Source organism: Bombus terrestris, chromosome 4, assembly GCF_910591885.1.
Source record: "Bombus terrestris chromosome 4, iyBomTerr1.2, whole genome shotgun sequence".
NCBI classification, from domain to species: domain Eukaryota; kingdom Metazoa; phylum Arthropoda; class Insecta; order Hymenoptera; family Apidae; genus Bombus; species Bombus terrestris.
The window spans coordinates 1,423,604-1,445,323 of record NC_063272.1 but is presented as its reverse complement, the minus strand read 5'-3'; the positions used below and the strand labels follow the sequence as shown (position 1 = coordinate 1,445,323).

At 30.2% G+C, this 21,720-nt stretch overlaps 3 protein-coding genes, 2 long non-coding RNA genes and 1 other non-coding gene across 14 annotated transcripts; 2 read left to right on the top strand and 4 right to left on the bottom strand.

Annotated features, from left to right (window-relative positions):
* Positions 1-80: 80 nt before the first annotated feature.
* On the bottom strand, positions 81-2,628 carry LOC100645225 (60S acidic ribosomal protein P2). Its single transcript, XM_003402396.4, has 4 exons — positions 2,490-2,628; positions 1,731-1,903; positions 322-423; positions 81-250 (listed from the first exon to the last, which is right to left on the bottom strand). The coding sequence occupies exons 2-4, from the start codon at positions 1,900-1,902 to the stop codon at positions 180-182; spliced, it is 345 nt and encodes a 114-aa protein (XP_003402444.1). The 5' UTR covers position 1,903; positions 2,490-2,628; the 3' UTR covers positions 81-179.
* On the top strand, positions 423-1,865 carry LOC125384859. The gene is made up of 2 exons (XR_007223674.1): positions 423-713; positions 782-1,865. It is a non-coding gene; the product is annotated as an uncharacterized LOC125384859 (long non-coding RNA).
* On the bottom strand, positions 1,970-2,042 carry LOC125385058. The gene has a single exon (XR_007223999.1). It is a non-coding gene; the product is annotated as a small nucleolar RNA Me28S-Am982 (small nucleolar RNA).
* A 292-nt stretch (positions 2,629-2,920) lies between the features above and the next one.
* On the top strand, positions 2,921-3,719 carry LOC125384857. The gene is made up of 2 exons (XR_007223671.1): positions 2,921-3,362; positions 3,433-3,719. It is a non-coding gene; the product is annotated as an uncharacterized LOC125384857 (long non-coding RNA).
* A 1,271-nt stretch (positions 3,720-4,990) lies between these two features.
* Positions 4,991-12,093, bottom strand: LOC100644985 (ATP-binding cassette sub-family G member 1). Of its 8 annotated transcripts, none has more exons than XM_003402394.4 (12): positions 10,242-12,093; positions 9,883-10,134; positions 8,357-8,474; positions 7,824-8,013; positions 7,353-7,498; positions 7,033-7,271; positions 6,753-6,955; positions 6,504-6,672; positions 6,112-6,212; positions 5,838-5,993; positions 5,476-5,716; positions 4,991-5,398 (listed from the first exon to the last, which is right to left on the bottom strand). In XM_003402394.4, the coding sequence occupies exons 2-12, from the start codon at positions 10,025-10,027 to the stop codon at positions 5,226-5,228; spliced, it is 1,881 nt and encodes a 626-aa protein (XP_003402442.2). In that variant the 5' UTR covers positions 10,028-10,134; positions 10,242-12,093; the 3' UTR covers positions 4,991-5,225. The 8 variants fall into 8 exon arrangements, with proteins under 8 accessions (XP_003402442.2, XP_012174183.2, XP_012174182.2 ...); XM_012318793.3 differs by having other exon boundaries at positions 9,883-10,123; XM_012318792.3 differs by having other exon boundaries at positions 9,883-12,093.
* A 111-nt stretch (positions 12,094-12,204) lies between these two features.
* On the bottom strand, positions 12,205-21,503 carry LOC100644744 (ATP-binding cassette sub-family G member 1). Of its 2 annotated transcripts, none has more exons than XM_003402392.4 (12): positions 21,101-21,503; positions 20,308-20,655; positions 17,452-17,569; positions 16,764-16,953; positions 16,487-16,632; positions 15,411-15,649; positions 15,045-15,341; positions 14,730-14,887; positions 14,457-14,625; positions 14,276-14,376; positions 13,844-14,185; positions 12,205-13,685 (listed from the first exon to the last, which is right to left on the bottom strand). In XM_003402392.4, exons 2-12 carry the CDS (start codon positions 20,498-20,500, stop codon positions 13,527-13,529), a joined length of 2,112 nt encoding a protein of 703 aa, XP_003402440.1. In that variant the 5' UTR covers positions 20,501-20,655; positions 21,101-21,503; the 3' UTR covers positions 12,205-13,526. The 2 variants fall into 2 exon arrangements, with proteins under 2 accessions (XP_003402440.1, XP_012174180.1); XM_012318790.3 differs by having other exon boundaries at positions 14,730-14,890; positions 21,101-21,502.
* Positions 21,504-21,720: the final 217 nt, after the last annotated feature.

Genomic DNA, 21,720 nt, shown 5'->3' with positions numbered 1-21,720 from the left:
ATATATACACACAAAAGGATGATTAAGAATTAATTGAATTAAAGTATGTTAAGTATCAATTTAATAAAATTAAGTATTAATAAATTGAAAATAAAATTTATTTCATTTCCAGGGCTGTTGTCAAAACTGTATAATACATATGTTGCACAAATATTATACAGATATTATTGTTGGTCATTTTAATCAAAAAGACCGAAACCCATGTCGTCGTCTTCCGATTCAGATTCTTCTTTCGCTGGTTTTTTCTCTTCTGTAAACAGAAATCATGTGAATAATTTTTATATAATTTTTAATTGTATTATATATTCATATAACATTTACCTTTCTTTTCTTCAGCTGGGGCTGCTGCACCTCCTGCAGGTGCAGCATCTGCACTAACAGCTACACCACCACCAACTGGCATGGATAATAATTTTTCCATCCCTGAAAGAATCAAACATCTTTTTGTTAAAATGAAGCCATGTGTTAGTAGAATGTCGAATAATATTAATACATTGATATCAAGGAAACAAAAGTTTTTAATTAATTTGACAAAACATTATTTTCAAAACGAAACAAACCACGTTAAGATAAAAATAGACATAGACAAGTCATTTAGAATGCCATTTCTTTGTAATAAATAGGTTCGTGAAAATAAGCCCTTTGTTTCTTAACCCTTTGCCCTCAAGAGGCGACAATGGCTACACCGTTTCATACGGCAACTCAAATGACAAGTGAGAAGCAAGTCTCTGTTTATGCTAGATTTTGTCGTGCTAGATGTTTTCGTAAATAGGCTCCTTAGCTCTTTATGTTTTTTGTTAGGAAGTGTGAAATGTCACACTTTGAAATGGAGATAAGATATTTAGTCTTGAACTCGTCCAAAACCATGGTTCTGACGTCTCCTACATTAATTCAGATTCAACGATAATGGTAGTATAGCTTAGAAGCCCTAAAAAATGGATTTTGGGAAATGAAATTTGCTCAACTGAAGATGAATTTGATTTTGAATTGTTGAAAGACGAGATCGATTGTATCCATGAAGGAATTATTGATAAAGAAAATGAAAGCAATGATGGAGATATAGTGACATAGTATTAAGTGTAAGAAATCGAAAGATTAAAATAATAGATAGTAAATCCAAAAGTGACAGTGATACCCCACAAGATCCTAATAATTCAGAATGGACACCTTTTAAAGAATCTAGTGAAATACCACCAAGAATAAAATTCATAGCCGATGGAATACCTGGAAGGCCATAGGTGGTATCCTCAAATGTTGAACTGTTGAATTTTTTAAAGATATTTCTTACCGATAAAACAAATAATAACTGAAACAAATGGTTATACTGCAAAAAAGAAGATATAAGAGGGAGAACATTATTATAACATTCAATTTGGCAAATATGACATAATGTCACCAAAGAAGAATTTTGGCCAAAGCAAAGATGCATCTTGGTGAATGCTTTATAAATTATTATACAAAAAAATACAGAAATTAATATTACAAAATCATTAAGATTAAAAAAGTCATTAAGCGCAAAGGGTTAAAATATTGAACGTGTATCTGACAAAACTGAAACTTGATGAAATTGAGAAATTCATATAAAATAGAGCTGAATAATTTAACTTTTGACATTCACATAATAATCATTTCTTTTATAGATATCAGTAAAAAAGATATTTTAAACATTGAATTATTTCATAGTTTATCTATACATATGTATGTGTTAATATTTAAATTTAAAGTTGTACCTTGTGCAATAAGTTCATCTACTGATTTTCCATTCAGTTCTGAGATGACTTTCTTAAGCTTTTCTGTATCGGCTTCAATTCCAACGGATGATAAAATTTTTTCAATATCATTTTGACTAGGAGATGCTTTCCCTCCCAGGGTAGCTAAAAGATAAGCGGCCACGTAACGCATTCTGAAATAAGAAACACATTTTGAATGCTCTTTTGAATTTAATATCTCGTCATTATTTATATTGATCAATTTCTTTCAGCAAGAAATTGCCATCACAGTTCTCAGTCGAAAGATGGTGATTATTTATATCATCATATACAGTGCATATTAGTATTATACATAAGTGAATTTGGAAACAAACAACATTCGTTTATGAAGAAAAATAATTAGCATTAGATATATAGGAATCTAAATATAATTTTTTACGTCTCCTTATACTGAAATCTATTTTTGCGTTTCAGATACTATTAACTATACACAGAATGTATAAGATATTTGTATAATTAATTATTTGCATAATAATTTGTACAATTACATGATATTGAAATAATAAAACTTGAGAAATATAATAATATAATTAACTATATTAGAAAAATTATGAATAGCAAATACACGTGAATAATGAAATCTTTATTGTATCGTAAATCATCTTGTAATGTAATATATTATATTATAAATAAATTTAATTATTTAATATACGAATAGGTGGCACACTTAAAATGAACAATATTATTTATTATAAATTACATTTAAATACATATATTTACCTTTAAGCCTTGCGACGCGAAACGTGTACACGCTCAAAAAGAGAAGTACATTCAGTTCAACGCGTTGATAGAAGGTAAAGAACATAGAACATCAAACTTTAAAGAAAGGAAACATTTATATCTATTGAAACGCCATCTATCGTAGACAAATACAATATTAAATTTCTAATTTATATAATTTTTATTTCTACAATAATATGAATTTATATGATAAAAAAATTGATATATATATATAACACTCTCAGGACAAAAATATTATTATTAAATAAAAGTATAATTACTATTTATTGTCGCTTGGCAGGAATTAAATATTACATAGTTCGTTTTTGTTCTTTTATAACTTTTATTATTATGTTTAGTTACAAGAGTAAGTCAAGTTAATGTTATTAATTGAAACACTAATTTAAAATTAATTCTAATTATTTTATTTGATATACATATTTGGTGATTTCAAGTTCAAGTTCTAGTTTATTTTTTCTCTTGGTTAAAAATATTGACTCCAAGAGATGGCGTTTGATGATTTGAGCTTGAGTTTATTTTTTCCTTTGTTTTACTAGAGAAAAAATGAAAGTGCTCACACCCACGATCATAGAAGTAGGTCTCGGCACTTGCTAAGGAAGACCGCATGAAAATTTAGTCGTGTAATAGTCGTGAAAAATCATCGTGGAAGGTTAATAAAGTATACGATCTTACGAAGGTGAAAGAAATGAAGAGTGTCCCTATCTCTGTTTGAGATATTCATAGCGTGTCAAGCGTGCGCAGAACGAGAACCTTCTTGTTTTTCATGTTGGTTTTTCACAAGTTAGTTACGACTCAATTTTCGAATGATTTTTCCTATGCTTCGGCAAAGAGGAAATCTCCTCTTTGGCTTTGGTATATGAGTCTCAAGACCTGTTTATATAATCGTGCTTGTGCCAATTATTATAGTTTTTCCACAATACAGGTGGTACACCGAGCGGTCAAATGCTGGAAGATGTTCCACGCTAGCATATACAAGAACCTATTTACATAGTTCCACCACAAACGAGGTATAATCGACTGTGTGTCCACTCTACAGAACCTATTTCATTGTACGGTTCTACGGAAAAGTTCATACTTTCCTATCCGATAAAAACGCTTATTAGAATAACAAAATCGCACAATAATTACACTAAGTTACCTCAGAATGAGAAGTTAATTGTTTATTAAATTTATTTTAGAAAAATTAATAAATATATTTTTATATCTTTATACATTCTTTTAATATTAATATTATATTTTCTTAAATATTAAATTTTTACAACTTATATTGATAAGTTTTTGATTATTTTTATTTATTATAATTCGCCTACATATTCTTACAATTTTGTAGATGAAAATTTTAATTAAAATATTTAAAACATAAGAAACTGCTATACCATGAACATAATTTCTTGATTAATTTTTTTAAAATAAAAAACCATGCGTTTGAATTCTTTTGGGACTGTTTACTATGAACCTAAAATATTGAATGAACATACAACTAACTCATTCAAGATTTCACAGTTCTTGCCGTCTCCTTGTTAATCATAGCTGTATAGAGTATAAATATTTCTGTCTCTTTTTTGCTTTAACTCACCTCCCGCCCTTGTCCTTTTTAATATCATAAAAAAAAAAAAAATAATTTAGTTAAACAATATTGCACCGAATAACAATTAGCATTAGCAAACAATAAATGAAAGTAATACATACATATGTATTACTAACATAGTTATAAATAAATTATTAAAAACTTTCTTTCCTTTTTTTATATTCCTCTTGAAACTCACTCATTTATTTACAAGAAAAGTTAGGAATATCAAATTTTTTTCGAATATTAGATGTTAATTATTAGATCTTAATGTTACAATTGTATCTTTGTTTCATGAATAAAATTTACATTAGGGTGTTTCGATATACCCTTCTCGTCATAACAGAAATTATCATTATTATTTGATTATATCTTATGTTGCTTATTTGTATCTGATAAACTCTATTTTATATGCATTTTATGTATGTGAACGTTTCGTTCTCCAAATATTTTCGTCACTCAATAACCGGACGACGCCAACGCTATAAACGTATGTATATATGTACTTGTATTTTTCTATCCGATATTCTCGAATTTAATCTTCATCACTAATATCACTCGATAATCGAAATTGAGAATTTGAAAATTACAGTTTGAATAATGTGAGGATTGCGTAACTTTTATACATTTTATATATCTTAAAATACAATAATATAATATGTTTGCGTTTCTGTGAAATTTCAACATGGTAATATATTAACAATTTTTTATTGACGGCTGTTATTAATGATTCTTCATTATTATGCATTTATCGCTATTTATTACCATTTATTATTACTGCTTTATTAATGAAGAGGTTCAGTAGATTATTCTATTAACATTTCATAAATCGATCTCTTTATAATATTGCGTCCAGTATTGCAAAATATATCCAATAATGAAATAAAAGGAAATAAAATGCTATTATTGGAAATACTTTAAACTTTTCAGATCATTTTATTGATTGCACCTAATTAGTGGCAGAATGAACAAAATCATTTAAAATCACTAGTAGCCATGGATTTGCTTATACGTAATTACAATATAAGTTCATTAAATTAAATTTAGTTATGTGATCTTCTTTTCATCACATTCGGAAAAAACTCATAAAAGATCGATTACTTTTTCGGAAATATTTCGTATATTTCTACTTCAAATAAGACTAGGTTTTAATTGTCGATGTTCAAATGATTTTTTATTATCCTTCCAATGAGATGAAGTGCTTGAAACATTTTGTTCGGCTTGAGTCGTTGTCTAAGCAAATAATAAGAGAGAGCCCTTAGACAGATAAGGATAATTATTAAAGCGATAATGTCAACCCAAAAAACTACATGTTCCATCTCTGAAGCAATAATTAAGACATTGTATTACAGCAAATAATATATTTTGAAGCCCTTTAAGTACTTTTATTAGACTTACGCATTGTTCGTAAAACTTGTCGAGGTGTTCCGAAGGGGCAGAATATTTCCGTAGGCGGACAGTATAGCTTCTCTCTGTTGTAACCATACAAAGCAACTAGAAGACCTTCTATACCATATCGAATGTAACTTAGATACATTATGAGTTTACGATAGATAGATAAACTTTCCGTTTCACCGATTCCTTGTATAGCTACCAACACTAATGGAGTGGAAATTACAGGCCCAACAAACGTACAATTCTAAAAGATAATTAACGTCAGAGAGAATAGTCAAGATTTCGAAATATTAGTTGGTAATCGTCAATTAGCTCATGGTGTTATAATATTATCATTACTAATAAAGGGATAATACGAAACATACCACGACGTTCAGCGTGCTGGCTATAACTAATGCCATACTTTCCGCGATAAATGCGCACATGAAGCAAGTACTAAAAAACATTGCACATCTGGACAACTCCAGAGGTTGATTTGTGATCACATATACCATCAATAAATATATCGACGATAGTAATATCTGCAACGTCGATTTGTTGATTAGAACGTTGTTTCGTTTTTTAAATGATTTATAAAGTTGCCATTTTGTATAACTTTTGATGAAATCTAATATGCTATTACCTGCAATATGTTCTTACCTGTCCAGGTATATTAACTATTGTAAATGCACAATAATAGGGACTTAAATCGTACCACATGTTGAAATATTCTCGTTTAACCAATTGCACTTCCGAAGGAACTGTAATATTAAAATTAGCTAAAAAGTATGATCGAATTTGAAGAAAACAGTAATGAAAATTGGTAAGATAATAGAGGATAATCGATGGAAAATGTAGTCGAACATTCGGCCGGACGTTCTTTCATATTTTACCATTCAAAGGATTCTTAGCAACTTGTTAATTATTTGTTAATTAATTAATTGTTAATTTTGTAGTAATGTTATTATCCATTAGGCAGTTCAACCTATCTTTTTTAAATAAACGCACATTAAGGATCATCGATTCGCCTCGTGTAATTATTGTTTCCTTACAGTGCATTAATACCGGTGACATAGGTACATAAAGGAGAATTATCAAACAAGCAAAGCAGAAAGTAAAGTTGGATAAGGTTTTCGATCCGTCGTTTCCAATGTTTAAAAATAAACTACCAACGACGAAGCCCAGGAATATATATAAACTTATTTTTAAGTACATATAACTCTGCAAAATATTAAGCATTTGTTACGTTACGTATTTCTTCCAAAATCTTCCGTTCGTTAAATTTTATAATTATTTTGCACCTTATTTCTACGTAACTGTAATAACATTCTTCTCGACAGGACAACAAATTGCTTGAACCAGGGCACTTTCGATATTTTTGTTTTGTATTGAAATTCGAATCTCGTTCGTCGAGAAACAGGAACGATAGGAAATTCCGCGTCCACAGCATTTATCATTCGACTTATCCATTCTGAACCATATTCGCCGGCAGATATTTCTATCACTGTAACGATAACAGTTTAGTTTTCGAGCGATATATGAATTCAGCCAATATATAAATTTAATTAGCTTATTATTTACCAAAATCGGCAGGATTGTAGTGTTTCGGGCATTCGATACCAATTTGTCGAACAAATGGTACTAGATTATGTACAGTACTTCTATAGATACATTGCCCAGCGGCTATAACATAAATGTGGTCGAATTTTGCGAAAATGCTTGCACTTGGAGTATGGAGGGAGCAGATTATCGTTCTCCCCAGTCGCACCAAAGATTTTAAAAGGTCGGTACACTGTGCAGCTGATATTTCATCTAGTCCTCTAGAAATTGAATGGGTGGATTGTAGAACAATCATTGAAATTTCATTATTTCTTCCTTAATAAACGACATAAAGTACTCACGTAGTTGGTTCGTCAAGAAACACAATAGGAGGATTACTCACGAGTTCCAAAGCGATCGAAAGTCTTTTTCTTTCGCCACCTGATAGACATTCGGTAGTTGTATCTTTCGCATGACGTAATCGCAAAATATTTAGAATTTCATCTATCTAAAATTATGTAAATGTTCAATAGTGGATATAGTGGATTGATACTATGTCGATAATCCATAGATTTCAACAAACTTTTAAAAAGCTAGTATCATTACGTCGAAATGCTTGGATCTCTTGTTTCAAGATTGTCATTGTGCGCGCGTCGAGAATGTAAAAAATACGCGCGATGAAATGCATCGTATTCTGAGTATTCCGAGAACATAATTTAAGGTTGCGTACAAGAATCGCGTTTTAAGCAAACAGATACCTTTTACATACACTATACGAAAGAAATATGTTTTTGTTCTTATGCAATTGTATTGCCAACGCGTAAAATGCTTACAGCGATCGATTTTGCTTTTTGGGAAATGTTGTCAAGTTTCAAATCTACAGCAAATTGCATTGCCTCTTGTACTGTGAGCCATGGTTGAAGAAGATCTTCTTGCATTATGTAACATGACATTTTTTTTAAATAATCCTCGTCTCGTGTTTGTCCATTGATACTTATGTGTCCCGTAACGCTATCGGCCGATCTGAAAACGTTAGCTTTGATTATGAAATCGAAAAAAGTCAAAAATTGTTAGTCGTGTATCAATGATAGCGAGCAGCTGATCTATCGATCTTAACTTAGACAAAGTGTCTTTATTTTAAACTTATTTATTGTAAAGTCTACGACGTAAACCGTGCGGTCAATGACCTTTGACATGCTGATTGTGCTTTTAAGCAGAATAGTCTAATTTAAACTTCGTTAAAAGCATACGGATAACGCACCGTGACGATAAATTTTTCATATATTCATTTGAATACAATTGCTCGATGCATTTATTAATTTTACATTACATGTAAGTACTTTATTCCAGTTATGTGAAACATTACTTGTATCCTGCGAGAATGTTTAATAAGGTGGATTTTCCCGCGCCTGATGGGCCTAATATAGCGGTTAATTCTCCAGATTTAAATTGTCCACAAATTCCTCTTAATATTACTTTTGTGCCTAAGACATATGAGAATAGAACATTTCATTATTTTACTATGTTATACAAAAAGAATGCAAAGTTAACAGATACACTGTCGAGATGAAAAATAGATGAAAGTTTTATGTGTAATTTTTTGATAATATCCGAAGATAAACAAGTAGTGTAACATAATTAAACGAGATTTCGAAGAAAATATAATAGAGAAAGAAGAAAGATAGAAAGAAATAAAGAAAGAAGAAATATAATAGAGAAAGAAAATATAATAAAGATATAGTCCAATAAGTAGTGAATAATTTTAGTATTTTTCCACACAGTCCTTTAATTATTTGCATACAGTACATATTTATCATGTTGAAGCGATGAAAGATATTAAAATCTAATCTCGTATTATATAAAATTACACATTTTTATTCAACGGTCCAATGTATCAAGATTAATCCATGACCTTTTTATTTTACTTATTTAATTATCGAATCAGTGAATAATTTATTTTCCTAATGTATTGTTGCATGACAAAATACCTATTTTAATAAGATTTATTTTGAACAAGTATTAATGTATCATACTTAACTTGTTTACTGTAATACCGATAATTAAAAAATTATGCAGCAATAAAATTTGTTTTTGCTATCCTAGATTCAAATATGATTATCTTATACATATTTACTTTTCGTATTACATAACATCTACTGTACGTCTACTGAATCGATTGAATTAAGCACGATAGCGTCGATGTGTTTAACTTAATTTGCATCTTTTGCTTTTTAGAATTGTAACTGATTGTGAGGTATGCATTAAACGATTCCATTCTAGTTGTGTTTTATGTATACAGTACGCATGCTTTGTTTAAAAAATTCGTCTTCTCGATTGTGTTCAATATACCTTTTCTCATTAGAAAGCGCTTAATTATAACTTTAAATAGAATAAAACAGGCATAAAATGTTTTATTCAAGTATGATATTGTTATTTGCAAGTAGAAAGATTATAAACCTAATAGAACTATAGAAAATAAGTCACGGAGTGAATGATGCGCCAAAACGATTAAAACCACAACAAAACTAAAAGACTTTTGTGGAATCTTTTTACTCGATAATTTTGTAAGAATAATTTTCTTTATCATTGAATCGTAAAGGAATTTTAAAGAAATTTTTAAGCAATCAATGTTTCGAGTAGACATTTTTGAGTTCTTTTGAAGGCATATTATTAAAATTGCGATATAGAATATCGAATATACTCTTTCGCGGATACGTTTCAGACGAAACGGTGCTTAAATAAAAAAATGAAAAATTGCATTATATATTTATTTTAAACATATTCGTTCTACTAGAACATAAGAGAATATATTTAATACTTAAATTATAAAATGAAATTTGAATACTTCAACTATTGTATTCAAACAGTATAGCAATGTTTATATTATCGTACCTTTTCTACCACAAGGTACTGTATAAGTTAAGTCATTGAATTCGATGTCAATAGGGGTTGTTATTTTCGAATATGATGGTAATACTGGGGTGTTTTGCATTCCATCGCAGCTCTGCTTCTCCTTGGACTCCGATTTTGTGGACATGATTGATCGGTAGTTTCACTAATTTATATCCACTTTGTTCAGATCATTATTCAAAATATGTAAGTACCTTCCTCATACCTTGAATAATTTACCGCGCTAAAAATTCCCTAGCGAGTTCATAAAAACATTCCCAAAAATTTAAAAAACTCGATTACGTTCTATGAAATTATTTGTGATCGAGGTTGACGATGATAAACAATAACCTTTTACGAACCTTTCATAAATGATTACGAAACGTTTTTATGGATAAATCGATGAAATATGACCATCCGTTTAGATAAATTTCACTCGATTAATTAAGTCAAATACATATAATTAGAAATAGCAGCAAGATTTATCGAAGACGAGTTAATAAACGTGTAATAGTCAGAACAACGCGAATTTTTAAATTATTGAAGATCTACAACATTAATAAGACTATACGGTTTTCTGTTTAAAAGAGAGTCACTGAATGAAGATGGGAAAACTCGTAGGGACAATCGAACGCTCAGTACACGGCAGATCGTTGTAAAAGACTGAAGTTGAAATAGCTTTAACCACTTCCCTATTCTTAACATTATACGTACATGAATGTATCGGGTGGTACTATAACGATATTGTATATTACTACATTTGTACATTCTGAAACGAAGTAACTTGTAATTAGAACTCATATACATTAAGAAATCACTTCCTCTATGATAGCTTACATGATTGAAAACAAAGATATATTGTAACAAAGAAACCATTAAAAATACGTGCAAAGTCCAGTGTGAATCATACTATACGCGATGTTTGTATATGTTCCACAGATACGATATACATATGTATAATGCATTACGCATTGTGATAACAACCAAAATAAAGAGAAAGTATTGCCGCTATAAAAAAGCAATAACTAAATTTCAAGTTTCGTTTTTTCACCTACATAACATTGATCAAATATATAAATATATTCAACTGTAGAAAACCTATTGGTATACTATCATCTACAAAATATGCAGCAATATTTTCTTAACATTGTTCTTTTTGCATTGTTTCAATAAAAACGAATAACATCCTTTGTAGCATGTATTCTTCCCATAATCTTGTTATTCTTCTTTATTTACATTCAAGCACGTTTTATATAACTTCTCGATTGTTTTGCTTCGTTACTTTTCATAACATAAAAAGTAAAAGGAATATATTAATATTTATCGAAGTATTTCGTAAAATATCGCGATATTGATTGAAGCGTACCGTAAAATAGAAATATTAATAAATGCGCATTTAGCTCCCATTATTAGTCATTTATTGTCAATATTATCTAGATTAGTTTGCATATGTGCTACCTACTTTGTATACATGTACTATATATACTGCGATTTCTTGTCATGTTAAAAATAATACCACGCTAAAGAAATATAAGCTTCAGAATCTTGAATTGTAACTGCCTCAAATTATAATCAAAATCAAATTCTAATATACATATAATACGAAAAAACTATTTTAATTTATTTAATTTTTTTATTAAAGTAATGTAACCAGTAAATGCGTTAAAACATTGATAGATACCACTCCAAACCATTAGAAAATAGAGTTTTTCAAAAAGCAATAAAAAGGAGCACGAAGCGGGGAAGACAATAAGCTCATAATTCACTAATATACTACATGGAAAATAGGTATAAAATTTGGAATAAATAGACAACCATACGTCTTAATATCTCCTTGGATTTAAAAACTAAATTGCTACGTTTGATACGGAATAAACATCTTATGTAAATGATACTTATACATACTTATATAAAGAAGGAAAATCACCACTATTCCATGAAATTAATCAAATAATAATTGAGAAAATAGTCTTAAGCATAACATAATATTACCGCGATGTAATTATTGAAAATATGATGACCATGTTATACACATAATTTCCTACACATGAATAATGATACACTTTTAATAGCGATATTCATTTCATTTGTTATTTTTTTATCATTTTATATTTTATCTTTATTTCCTTTTTCATAAATTGCAACTCTTTATTTTATTATAATTTATTATATTATATTATATTTAATATAATTTATTTTGTTATAATTCGCTAAATTGAAATTGTGTAAAAAAATTTAGTTTCACCAATACATCCATTTTGAATACCAAGAAATATAACTTTCCTATATTTTGTAATAATATATGATAAATGTTTAAACTAGCGATGTTATGAAAGGCATATTTTTATTTGTAATAAACATACGTTATAAAATACAACGAATATTATGTCAATTCAGCACAAGTGTGTGCATCCGCATGACGATATTATAAAATATATTATGTATTGTATACATATACATGTATATCGATCGGAATCGATCACGTAAACATTTTATATATAAACATGTATAATTCATCCCATTTGTGTAAATAGATATAAACAGATTTTTTCATTAACGTACATTTTTCAAGTTAGTGAACATTATTAACATATTAAATTAAACGTTTTAATTCGTTCAATTTAATTTTTATGTTTTGCATCAACAACCGATATCACAATTCCTAAACTTTGAAAATTGAAAAACGAATTTAGACTAGGACTGTTGACAAAATTGTCTCCTTTAAGGCGTTTAAAGTACTCTATGTATTTTTTTACTTGATTTATACTTTTACAAAAGTAAATTCGCTTTAAAGATATACACTAAAGTCAAGAGTTACATCAATTGGAAGAGTTGTGAATGTACAACTTCGGTAAACTTATTCTAAATCTTAAGTTTTCAAATATGCAATGATGCTGGGGGCGTATTACCAAAATTTAACGCATGAGATACGTGATAAGATAAACCTGACAAGGTATTTGCTATTTCAGACACTATCCTGAATAGAAAAACATCAATTTATGCTTCCGCGTTAAAATTAAAGATACACCGTATCGTATTTGTTTTGTTATTTTTCTGTATTTTTAAACTCACAGCCATAGGCAGATAAAAAATATGATCACTCGCGAAATGTTGTCAATTAAGGCCTCTTACTCTTTCCAATGCATAGAACTGCAGAGTTTTGTGGGTGTTCATTTATAGTCAGATCCAGTAAATTTAATCCTTTTCCTAGCTATCGTTTTGTAAATTTATACTAGACACACTAATGATCCATTTGAGATCACCGTATATGTTCATGCACATTTTTTAAAGTTGTTGTGTTATATAACAAAATGGATACAAAAATGTAGATAATTACGGCCGCAATAGTTACCACAGAATTATTATCGTAAAACTAACAAAGAATAAATTATGTTCATCTAAATCTTATAACATCCTCAATCATAAGCATAAAGAGTATGTGGTAATTCATTCTTCCGGTACATAAGGTTTCTTCGATGATTGGAAATTGTTGATGTGAACAGTTTTCGATGTCGAAACAAAATTGTTAATCACGGATTTGTGGTGTACGATCATATGAAAAAATGCATTATTTTAATCTGTAGCGTCCATTTGGAAAGGTGTTGTACGCTATAACATTGTTAAATTGACAATAATCGTACAGTGATCTATCGTGCAGTCTTTAGTTTCCAACGAAGGAACAAATAGGCAGCAATTCGAAGTACAACGAATATCAAAAGCAAGGCAAGGATATCAAGAGTAAAATCAGCATCGAGCATATCTAATTCCTCCAACGTTGTTTCTGGGTTTTTAAAGTGGCAGTACACCTGTAAATATATGGAATTTTATATGTATGTATATATGTGCATATATATGCATTGTTCTGAAGGAAAGTCAGATTTCTATAAATGCGTATTTTGTCAAAGTATCTAATAATAATTAGTCTTCTAAAGAATTTAATAAAAACAAACGAGACACGTCATACCTGGAAACATTTAAGCTTTTCTCTGCCAAAGGAATATGTGGCCAGAGCAGTCCCTTCAAAACCATATCTAATGTAGCTTAGATAGGTAATCCATCTAAGATATACTGGAATAGCGTCAAAGCTAACGAAAAAGCCGGAGAACAAAAGAAACGGTACAGACATGACCGGTGCCAAGAATACGCCGTTCTGAACATTCATTGCTGCACCAACCACTAGCCCAACCGATTGTGCAACGAAAGAAATAAGTAAACATGTTCCCAAGAACATACTGAATCGCATAATATCTGTTGGTTGACTTGTCATAAAGTACACAATCGTAACATACATAATGCAGAATATTGCCTGCAAAAAAGAAATAATAGATAAATTTTCAGATGTGAAAAAGAATACATAGCTTCACAGAGTCAAGTCACATATATCCTGCTTTTTTACCTGAAATGGTATATCTGATATGGTAATTGCTAGATAGTAGGCCTTGAGAGAATACCATCTATTAAAATTTTCTTTTAAAAGCACTGGTAGTTCTAGGGGAACTGTAAGAAATACAATTTTGTTACAAATACTATCGTAATACAAAAGAAATAAAAGAACAAATAAGGCCAATATGACTCACAAGACAATATCGTAATGGTCATAGACGTATACATAAGAAACAGCATATTAAAAAATAAAAACCCAAGGTTGCTAAGTACTTTAGCACCATCATTCCCAATATCATAATAAAGTGCGCCAATCAATAAACCTACTAAAATGTGAGCAAAAAGTCGAAGATACATAAGTGTCTAAAAAAGAAATAACATTAGAATTGTAAAATCTCTAATAACTCATGAGTCAGAGGAATGATCTTAAATAAATCAATTGATTAACTAAATTTTGATCAATTTACCCAATCTCTTCGACTAAAAAGTAAAGCTCGTTTTAAAACGATCCAGAACTGTTGACATTCTGATGTGGGGTATCTCTCTGGAGTAATTACAATCGATTCATCAAGTAAGGCTACTTCAGCATTATCCTTTTTCTCCATATCAACCGGTATCACTACATCTACTACATAAAAATAACGATTTATATAAAAGATATAATTGATATATATTATTTAACCCTCATTACTTTAACAGCCAGTAATGCTGACAAATATAAGTTAGCGTTTTACTTTAGAAAAGTGATAAGGGTTAATAATTTACTGGATCTCCTTATGAACCTTGTTTCGTAATATCGTTAGTTGCGTAAGATGGGATAATTCCTTTATTATTTATCTCCTTTATTTTATCCTCTTGAAACTTTTCTTCCAAATTATTAACATCATTTTTATCTTTCATTTCAACGTTTTCGTCGCGACCTTCACCTTTCGAAAACGAATCACTAGATACGTTATTCAATCCTTCCGACTTATTTTCAGGGAACGGGTATCCTTCTCGAATGTCATATTTTCCATTCTTTATAGCGTTCACCAGATTTCTGATGTTGTCACCGTATTCTCCGCATGATACTTCGATAACTTTGAATTGAATTACAGTAATCAGTATCTAAAGAATCTAGAAATGCGCTGATATTACAAATAGCTTACTAAAAGAGGCTGGATTGTGATAACTTGGGCAGTTGAGTCCAATATTTCTAAGGAATGGCACTAACTGCGACGTAGATCCCTGATATACACATTGTCCTTCGGCTAATGTGTACAGAGAGTCAAACATTTCGAATAGCCTAGCGCTGGGCTGATGGATGGTACATATTATTGTTCTTCCTCCTCGAGCTAAGGTTTTTAAGAGTGAAATACATTGAAAACAAGATGAAGAGTCCAAACCACTGTAAATTGATAAAACATGTGTTACTTATTATCAAGCAATATTTCGAATATTTCTAAAAAAAGAATTCTAATAGTTTTTCATTGGATTTTAGAACAATTATATACATGAACGATCTTGAATCGATTACTTTTTTCTTCCGACTTAATCACAAGGAAAAGAACTCTGGTAGACCTTCAAGAACCGGTTAAACGCCGGTTTAAGTTTTTTTAAGTTTTAATTAATTGCATACTAAAGAATTTGTTGAAATAATTTCATAGTTCATAGAAGCAGTATTGTTCAGCAAATATAAATAATCAAAGCGACTGATAGTTGCAAGTATAGCGTGTAAAAAAGAATAGTATATGCGACGTCAGTGAAAGCGAGAAAGTAAAAACTTTTAAAAACTTGTTATTTGCGTACTTTCTCTTACTTCATCCTTTCATTTTGTCATTTAATGAAATTCGCTTATATATTTTTATCTTTTTTTAATGCGTCACATTTGTGCATGTAATCGTTAAACATTAGTAAATTATGATGAGTCTTAATACATTTTAGAATGTTAAGAAAAGGAAAAAATGAAAATTACAAATAAGACAACGAAATTCATAGAAAAATCTTTAAAAATTTGCAAGGATAATTCCCTGACACTGATCATGTTTTCATTCAAACGTTATATAAAGAGCAACGAGGATTCTCTGGTAATGATGATGGTGAAAGTGAAGCTACATGCAGGAGAAAAAGCATATCTCTTTCTGGTATGGTACAACATTTCAAAAACACATCTCCTTTTAAACCAGATTCTTTATCCTTTTAAATCACATTGTACAATATATTAAATACAATAAGATTTCCTTACCTAGTAGGTTCGTCGAAGAACATAATCGGAGGATTATTGACTAATTCAAGCGCAATGGAAAGCCGTTTTTTTTGTCCACCGCTCAAATTCGAAGTCATAGTTCGACGATGTTCGGATAGACCAAGTGTTTCTAGAATTTCTTGAATCTAATAAATACAAATGAATGGAATCATTATGGATCATCAGGAAATTCAACATTCATTCTCAATCCTCCATTCAGTAATATAGCAGCAGTAATTCTCTTGTTATCTATAGAGAAAATATTTAACGAACATACCACTTCTTCCTTTTCTGCTTGGCTTACATGTGATCCAAGTTTAAGGTTCGAAGCGACCTTCATAGCTTCAGCTACAGTTAGATTCGCATGAAGTTGATTATCTTGCATAATGTAGCATGATAATTTTCTAAAGGCACTAAAATTCCTTTCATGGCCATTCATTGTAATACTTCCTTCGGTACCTGTTGATCTAAATAAACATGCAAAATAATTTGATGTTGAATATCTATTCAATAATATTTCGATTTTGAATATCTCATGTGTATAATATCGCTTACGCTAAAAACTCGAATGACGAAAGAATATTCATAGTTATTAGAATAAATTAAATAAGAGCGATTACAAATTTTATTATCATTCGTAAGCTATCGAGGTGTTTTTTGTATCTATAATTCAGGTAAGTGTCGTGATACAAGACAGCATAATAAATAATAGTATCGTTGAATCTCATTCGCCACCTGATCGTTAGATTTAATTGGCCTATGGATGGCTGAACCAGTTGGAGTTTACGAATTACGTACATATTAGCTAGTATTGCCTCTGTCAAGTATATTCCAACGAAAATGAACTTCAATTTTTTGTAATCGTGACAGCTTTGTTGATAGATTTTGATATTATTTAAAAAATGTATCTCTATCGTATTTACAAACGAAGAAAATTTTCGAAGAACGAAAGAAGAAGAACTCACTTATATCCGGTCAGGATGTTTAAAAGAGTAGACTTTCCTGCACCGGAAGGCCCCATAATAGCCGTCAGTTCTCCAGATCGTAGTCTTCCACTGACGGATTTTAAGATTGTCTTTACATCTGAAGATTAATTAATCCACACTGAAGTAAAAGTATTAAAAATATTTTTATGGCTATGTCGAAAATTAAAGCCGAACTCAGAATGTTAGCCTTGCTAACATATCTAAAAATTACTGAAATCGATGATGTGTCCCCTAATCTATATAATTATCAAGGGAACTAATGGCGGGATATCGTTCTTTGCATAATCCATTATTTTTTTTCGTTCGGTAGTTTATATCGCAAAACTTGTTTTGTCATTCATCGTAAGCCGAGGACTTTAGTCTTTATAGTTACACTATCCTAATTGTAAGAATATCATTTTGCTTGTAGTCAATTTGTGCTATTGCATTTCTCTTCAAGATAGTCTACGATATATTTTCAATTACGTATAATTTATCATTATTATATTCTAATGCGTTATATTACTATTACCCACTATATTATATATACATATAATATATGTGTGGATGAATGTGAATTAATTTTTGTAAACCAACCTTATTTTGTAGGCGAGAAGGAAAAATTAATGAAGTAACAACTATCTATCTGCTACATGATAAACCAAAACTAATACATACTATGACATTGTTATTATATCACACACATGCGATGATTGTATGATAGTGGATTTTTTGTATACCTAACAGTATTATGAAGTTGGAGTGTGAAAGTATTGAAAAGTATGAAGAGTATGAAGTTGGATATTACATTTGACAACGTTATGTGTAAAAAAACAAAATAAAGTACGCGAATTGCGTTTTTAGTAATAACAACTCTAAATAAATTATCAAGCTTTCTACTTGAATAAATACTAATAATACACATAGTTTCACATAGCAGTACAATGTATGACGAAATCATCCTTTAACCTTTATCAAGCAGTTTCTTAAGTCAGAATATTAGACTTTTATACAAGCAGTGCATCTTTTTTATTTATTTATTTATTTATTTATTTATTTATTTATTAAAATTCACAATTTGTCCAATTTGGACATTTGGTGGAATTTTTTAACGGTTATATTAGCATGTTGGTGGCTACCCCCAGCGGGGTACCATCCTCGTGTTTGTTAGGTTATGTCCTTTATAAGGTCTGCTGGGTGCTTCCTTTTTAGTCTAAGCAGTGCATCTGAACTACAATACAAAACTGCAATACAAAATTTAAATGGCAAACGCATTTGAGACTTTGATTTTCTATTAACGTATAAACATTTCTCTTGCAAATGATAATTCATTTATATTAATTAATAAATTTGTACAATGTCATCGCCAATTTCAATAATCGCGACAATAATTTTTTGAATATTAAAAAAAGGTCAATTTCAAACAGGCTGTTCCTAGTTACGCAAAACGTGGGTTGCAAAAATATTGCTATATACATTCACTTTCTGCAAGCGGTCATATTGCCCTGATCGCTCCACGTGCAGGTGTATGTGTGTGCAGATGTACGTCACATACGAAACTACATAGCTAACAAGTACTGTGAAAAAAAATACAATTACGAGAATGAACTTTGGCCTGAAACAAAAACAGCCTTTATGTTTATTTAAGACACATAGTTTACTTTAAGATTCTCTAAACTCTAAACGTTACTTCTTTCGTTTATGTGACAGGACGTCTATACTCTTTAAATATCCGTAAAAACATAAACATGTAACGTTTTATTATCTTATTCATAAGATTTGTGTACATATTATGATGAAATAATTCCTGCAGTATTATTATAAATCTCTGATCATTGACACGCGAACAAGCCATCGCAATGTATGATGGCTCATGAATTATTAATTAGGGAACAAACATTTTTTAGTCACATTTCATTGTTCATTCGATTGCAAAATACAATCATAAAATTAAAGGAAAGAAAATTTCTAGAAATATTAATTGAAACAAAATGAAAATGCCAACCCGACAAATGAAACGGAGTTTTATCGCACAACTGCTGCAGTTGGAACACTAAACTGATTGTAATATAAACTGATGATAAATGGAAACAAAGACTTAGTTTTTGTCATTATTCGTATTATTATCACCCGCATTATTTGTTTTTCTTATTATATTATTGTTTCTGCTAAAAATACTCGATTAAGAATAAGTATACTTCACACTAAAAATTGTGTCGACCTGATTGAAATATTTAAAAAGATGTCAATAACGATCTCCTTTCAAGTAATAAATATACATATGTTTATATACGATGTACTTCGGAAATCGTGATTAAAACCTTGCACCGTAACCGGTCTCTTATAAAATTTCACTTACTAATTCCTTCACTTTAGTCAACTGCGCTCTACAAATGGCATAACGTAGAAAGTTATTTTTTTCAAAGAAAATATCTACACGATGACAACAAAAAGAAAGGTTTAATCGTCAGCTAACTATTTTTGCTTTTATAAAATCAAATATTGAATATTTTGTTGTTTAATTAATTAATCTTACTATTTGAAAATAATATACTTATATAGCCCCAGATACAAGTACTGAATTGTGTAAACGGCACTTTCACACAAATAATATTTACGTTCTCTTTATGACCAGTATCATCAAGAACCAGTTTAACTGTATAAATTTGACCAAAAGGGAACAAATAACGAAATTATTTTTTATGCTCTGTTAATGTATGAAAGGATTTTGATTCTCGTACAATACTATAACTCATAACTATAACTCATTTTTTATTGTATAGAACATAAGTCCAATGACCTTCGCTACTTAATTTAGCTGCAAATAGTATTTACAGAAAAAGTTAGCATACTTACTATTTTTGCTGCCTTCTCGTACCCTGTATGTTAAATCTGTGAATGCTAGTTCAACCGGCGGTCTTTTTGGTAGATGCGTAATCGTTTTGGGTTGTGCTGGTACAAGTTGTAAACGAATACCTGAACCATTTCTAGGTTGTAATAAAATTTCATTGGTATTATCTTCGTGTGAACAATTCCCCTCAAGCTTCATTTTATATTGTAATCTTTTTTAATTTCTTATCTTGGCTTTGAAATGAAATTTAAGTAGCTGTTTCTCTTCTTATGGTCGATATTAGTTCAAATGAACCGACCTTTCCGCAATATTACGTTTTCGTTATTGGATATACATACAAATTCTCTCATCGCCTGAAAAATTATTTGTTTTCAACCTTAAGTCATTTATCTAGTAGGACATTTAAAATCAAATGTTATCCTTTCTTTATCACAAAATAAATATGACAAATTTTTGTTAATTAGATACATTTAAGAAGAAACTTCATTATGGATTTATTTTAATTTATAAATATTTATTTTCATATTGAAATATAATTGTGTCTTTGGCACGTAAAGCATGTGCTTCAAAAATCTTTTGTATAAAAACGTGCAAATGATACCGGCATTGTTTACGTCAATTTAGAATGACAAGATACTTAATTTAAGCAATTCTTCAAATAGCATAATTCTACCTATTACACTCGATTTGACAACAACACGTCACTTGCTGAATTTAAAACTAATTAAATACTCTAAAGAAAATAAAGAATTGAAACAATTCAGGTTCAAATAGATTTCAAATAACGCGCGTTCTTACATTATTCAAGTAGTGACGCATGAGAAGTCGGTCAAAAAGAGACGACCATGACTTAGAAATAATAACTGCGTAGACCGTCGATTTTATCCTTGTGTCAGAAGTAAATGCATCTCAATTTCTGTGTCCCACGTTCGCGTAACACACGGCAATATCGTTCGAACAATTAAGAATAGAACACACACTCGCAGTTTACGATGACACGTATACGTAACTATGATAAACGTTTTCACAATTGCACGATTATAACAATAAAACGATAGATCAACAGAGGAATCAAGACAAAATCCACCCGATGCTTTCTTGACGGTGTTTAAACCTCGGTGTTTCGAGACGGACTGGCTGACTCCACCATTTAGCTGCACCGCGGCCATCACCATTGACCGTCGTTGCTTTGCTGAATGTTCTTTCTCACTCTGTTTCTCTTCCATTTCTCTCTTACTCACTCCCCTTTCCTCACCACTTCTATCTTTTTAAGGACGCAACAAAGGATTATGATAGGGGGAACGAAGAGTTAATGTGATCAAAGTCGAGATCGTGCACGACATCTTTTTAGTTGTAGTCTTCGGTAATCATTCCTTTAGTACTTATCCGCCTACGACTATTTAACCTATTTCGAATTA

Excerpts from the sequence above, each read along its gene's own strand:
- LOC100645225 (XM_003402396.4), bottom strand. The coding sequence starts at position 1,902 with ATGCGTTACGTGGCCGCTTATCTTTTAGCTACCCTGGGAGGGAAAGCA. Across the intron at positions 424-1,730 it reads AGATGAACTTATTGCACAAG|GGATGGAAAAATTATTATCC; the intron begins GTACAACTTTAA and ends TGATTCTTTCAG. Across the intron at positions 251-321 it reads CCCAGCTGAAGAAAAGAAAG|AAGAGAAAAAACCAGCGAAA; the intron begins GTAAATGTTATA and ends TTCTGTTTACAG.
- LOC100644744 (XM_012318790.3), bottom strand. The coding sequence starts at position 20,500 with ATGAAGCTTGAGGGGAATTGTTCACACGAAGATAATACCAATGAAATT. Across the intron at positions 14,186-14,275 it reads TATCAGATATACCATTTCAG|GCAATATTCTGCATTATGTA; the intron begins GTAAAAAAGCAG and ends TCTTTTTTGCAG. Across the intron at positions 13,686-13,843 it reads AAAAGCTTAAATGTTTCCAG|GTGTACTGCCACTTTAAAAA; the intron begins GTATGACGTGTC and ends ATATATTTACAG.
- LOC100644985 (XM_012318792.3), bottom strand. The coding sequence starts at position 10,027 with ATGTCCACAAAATCGGAGTCCAAGGAGAAGCAGAGCTGCGATGGAATG. Across the intron at positions 7,499-7,823 it reads AAAAAGCAAAATCGATCGCT|ATAGATGAAATTCTAAATAT; the intron begins GTAAGCATTTTA and ends ACATAATTTTAG. Across the intron at positions 5,717-5,837 it reads CCAGCACGCTGAACGTCGTG|AATTGTACGTTTGTTGGGCC; the intron begins GTATGTTTCGTA and ends ATTATCTTTTAG.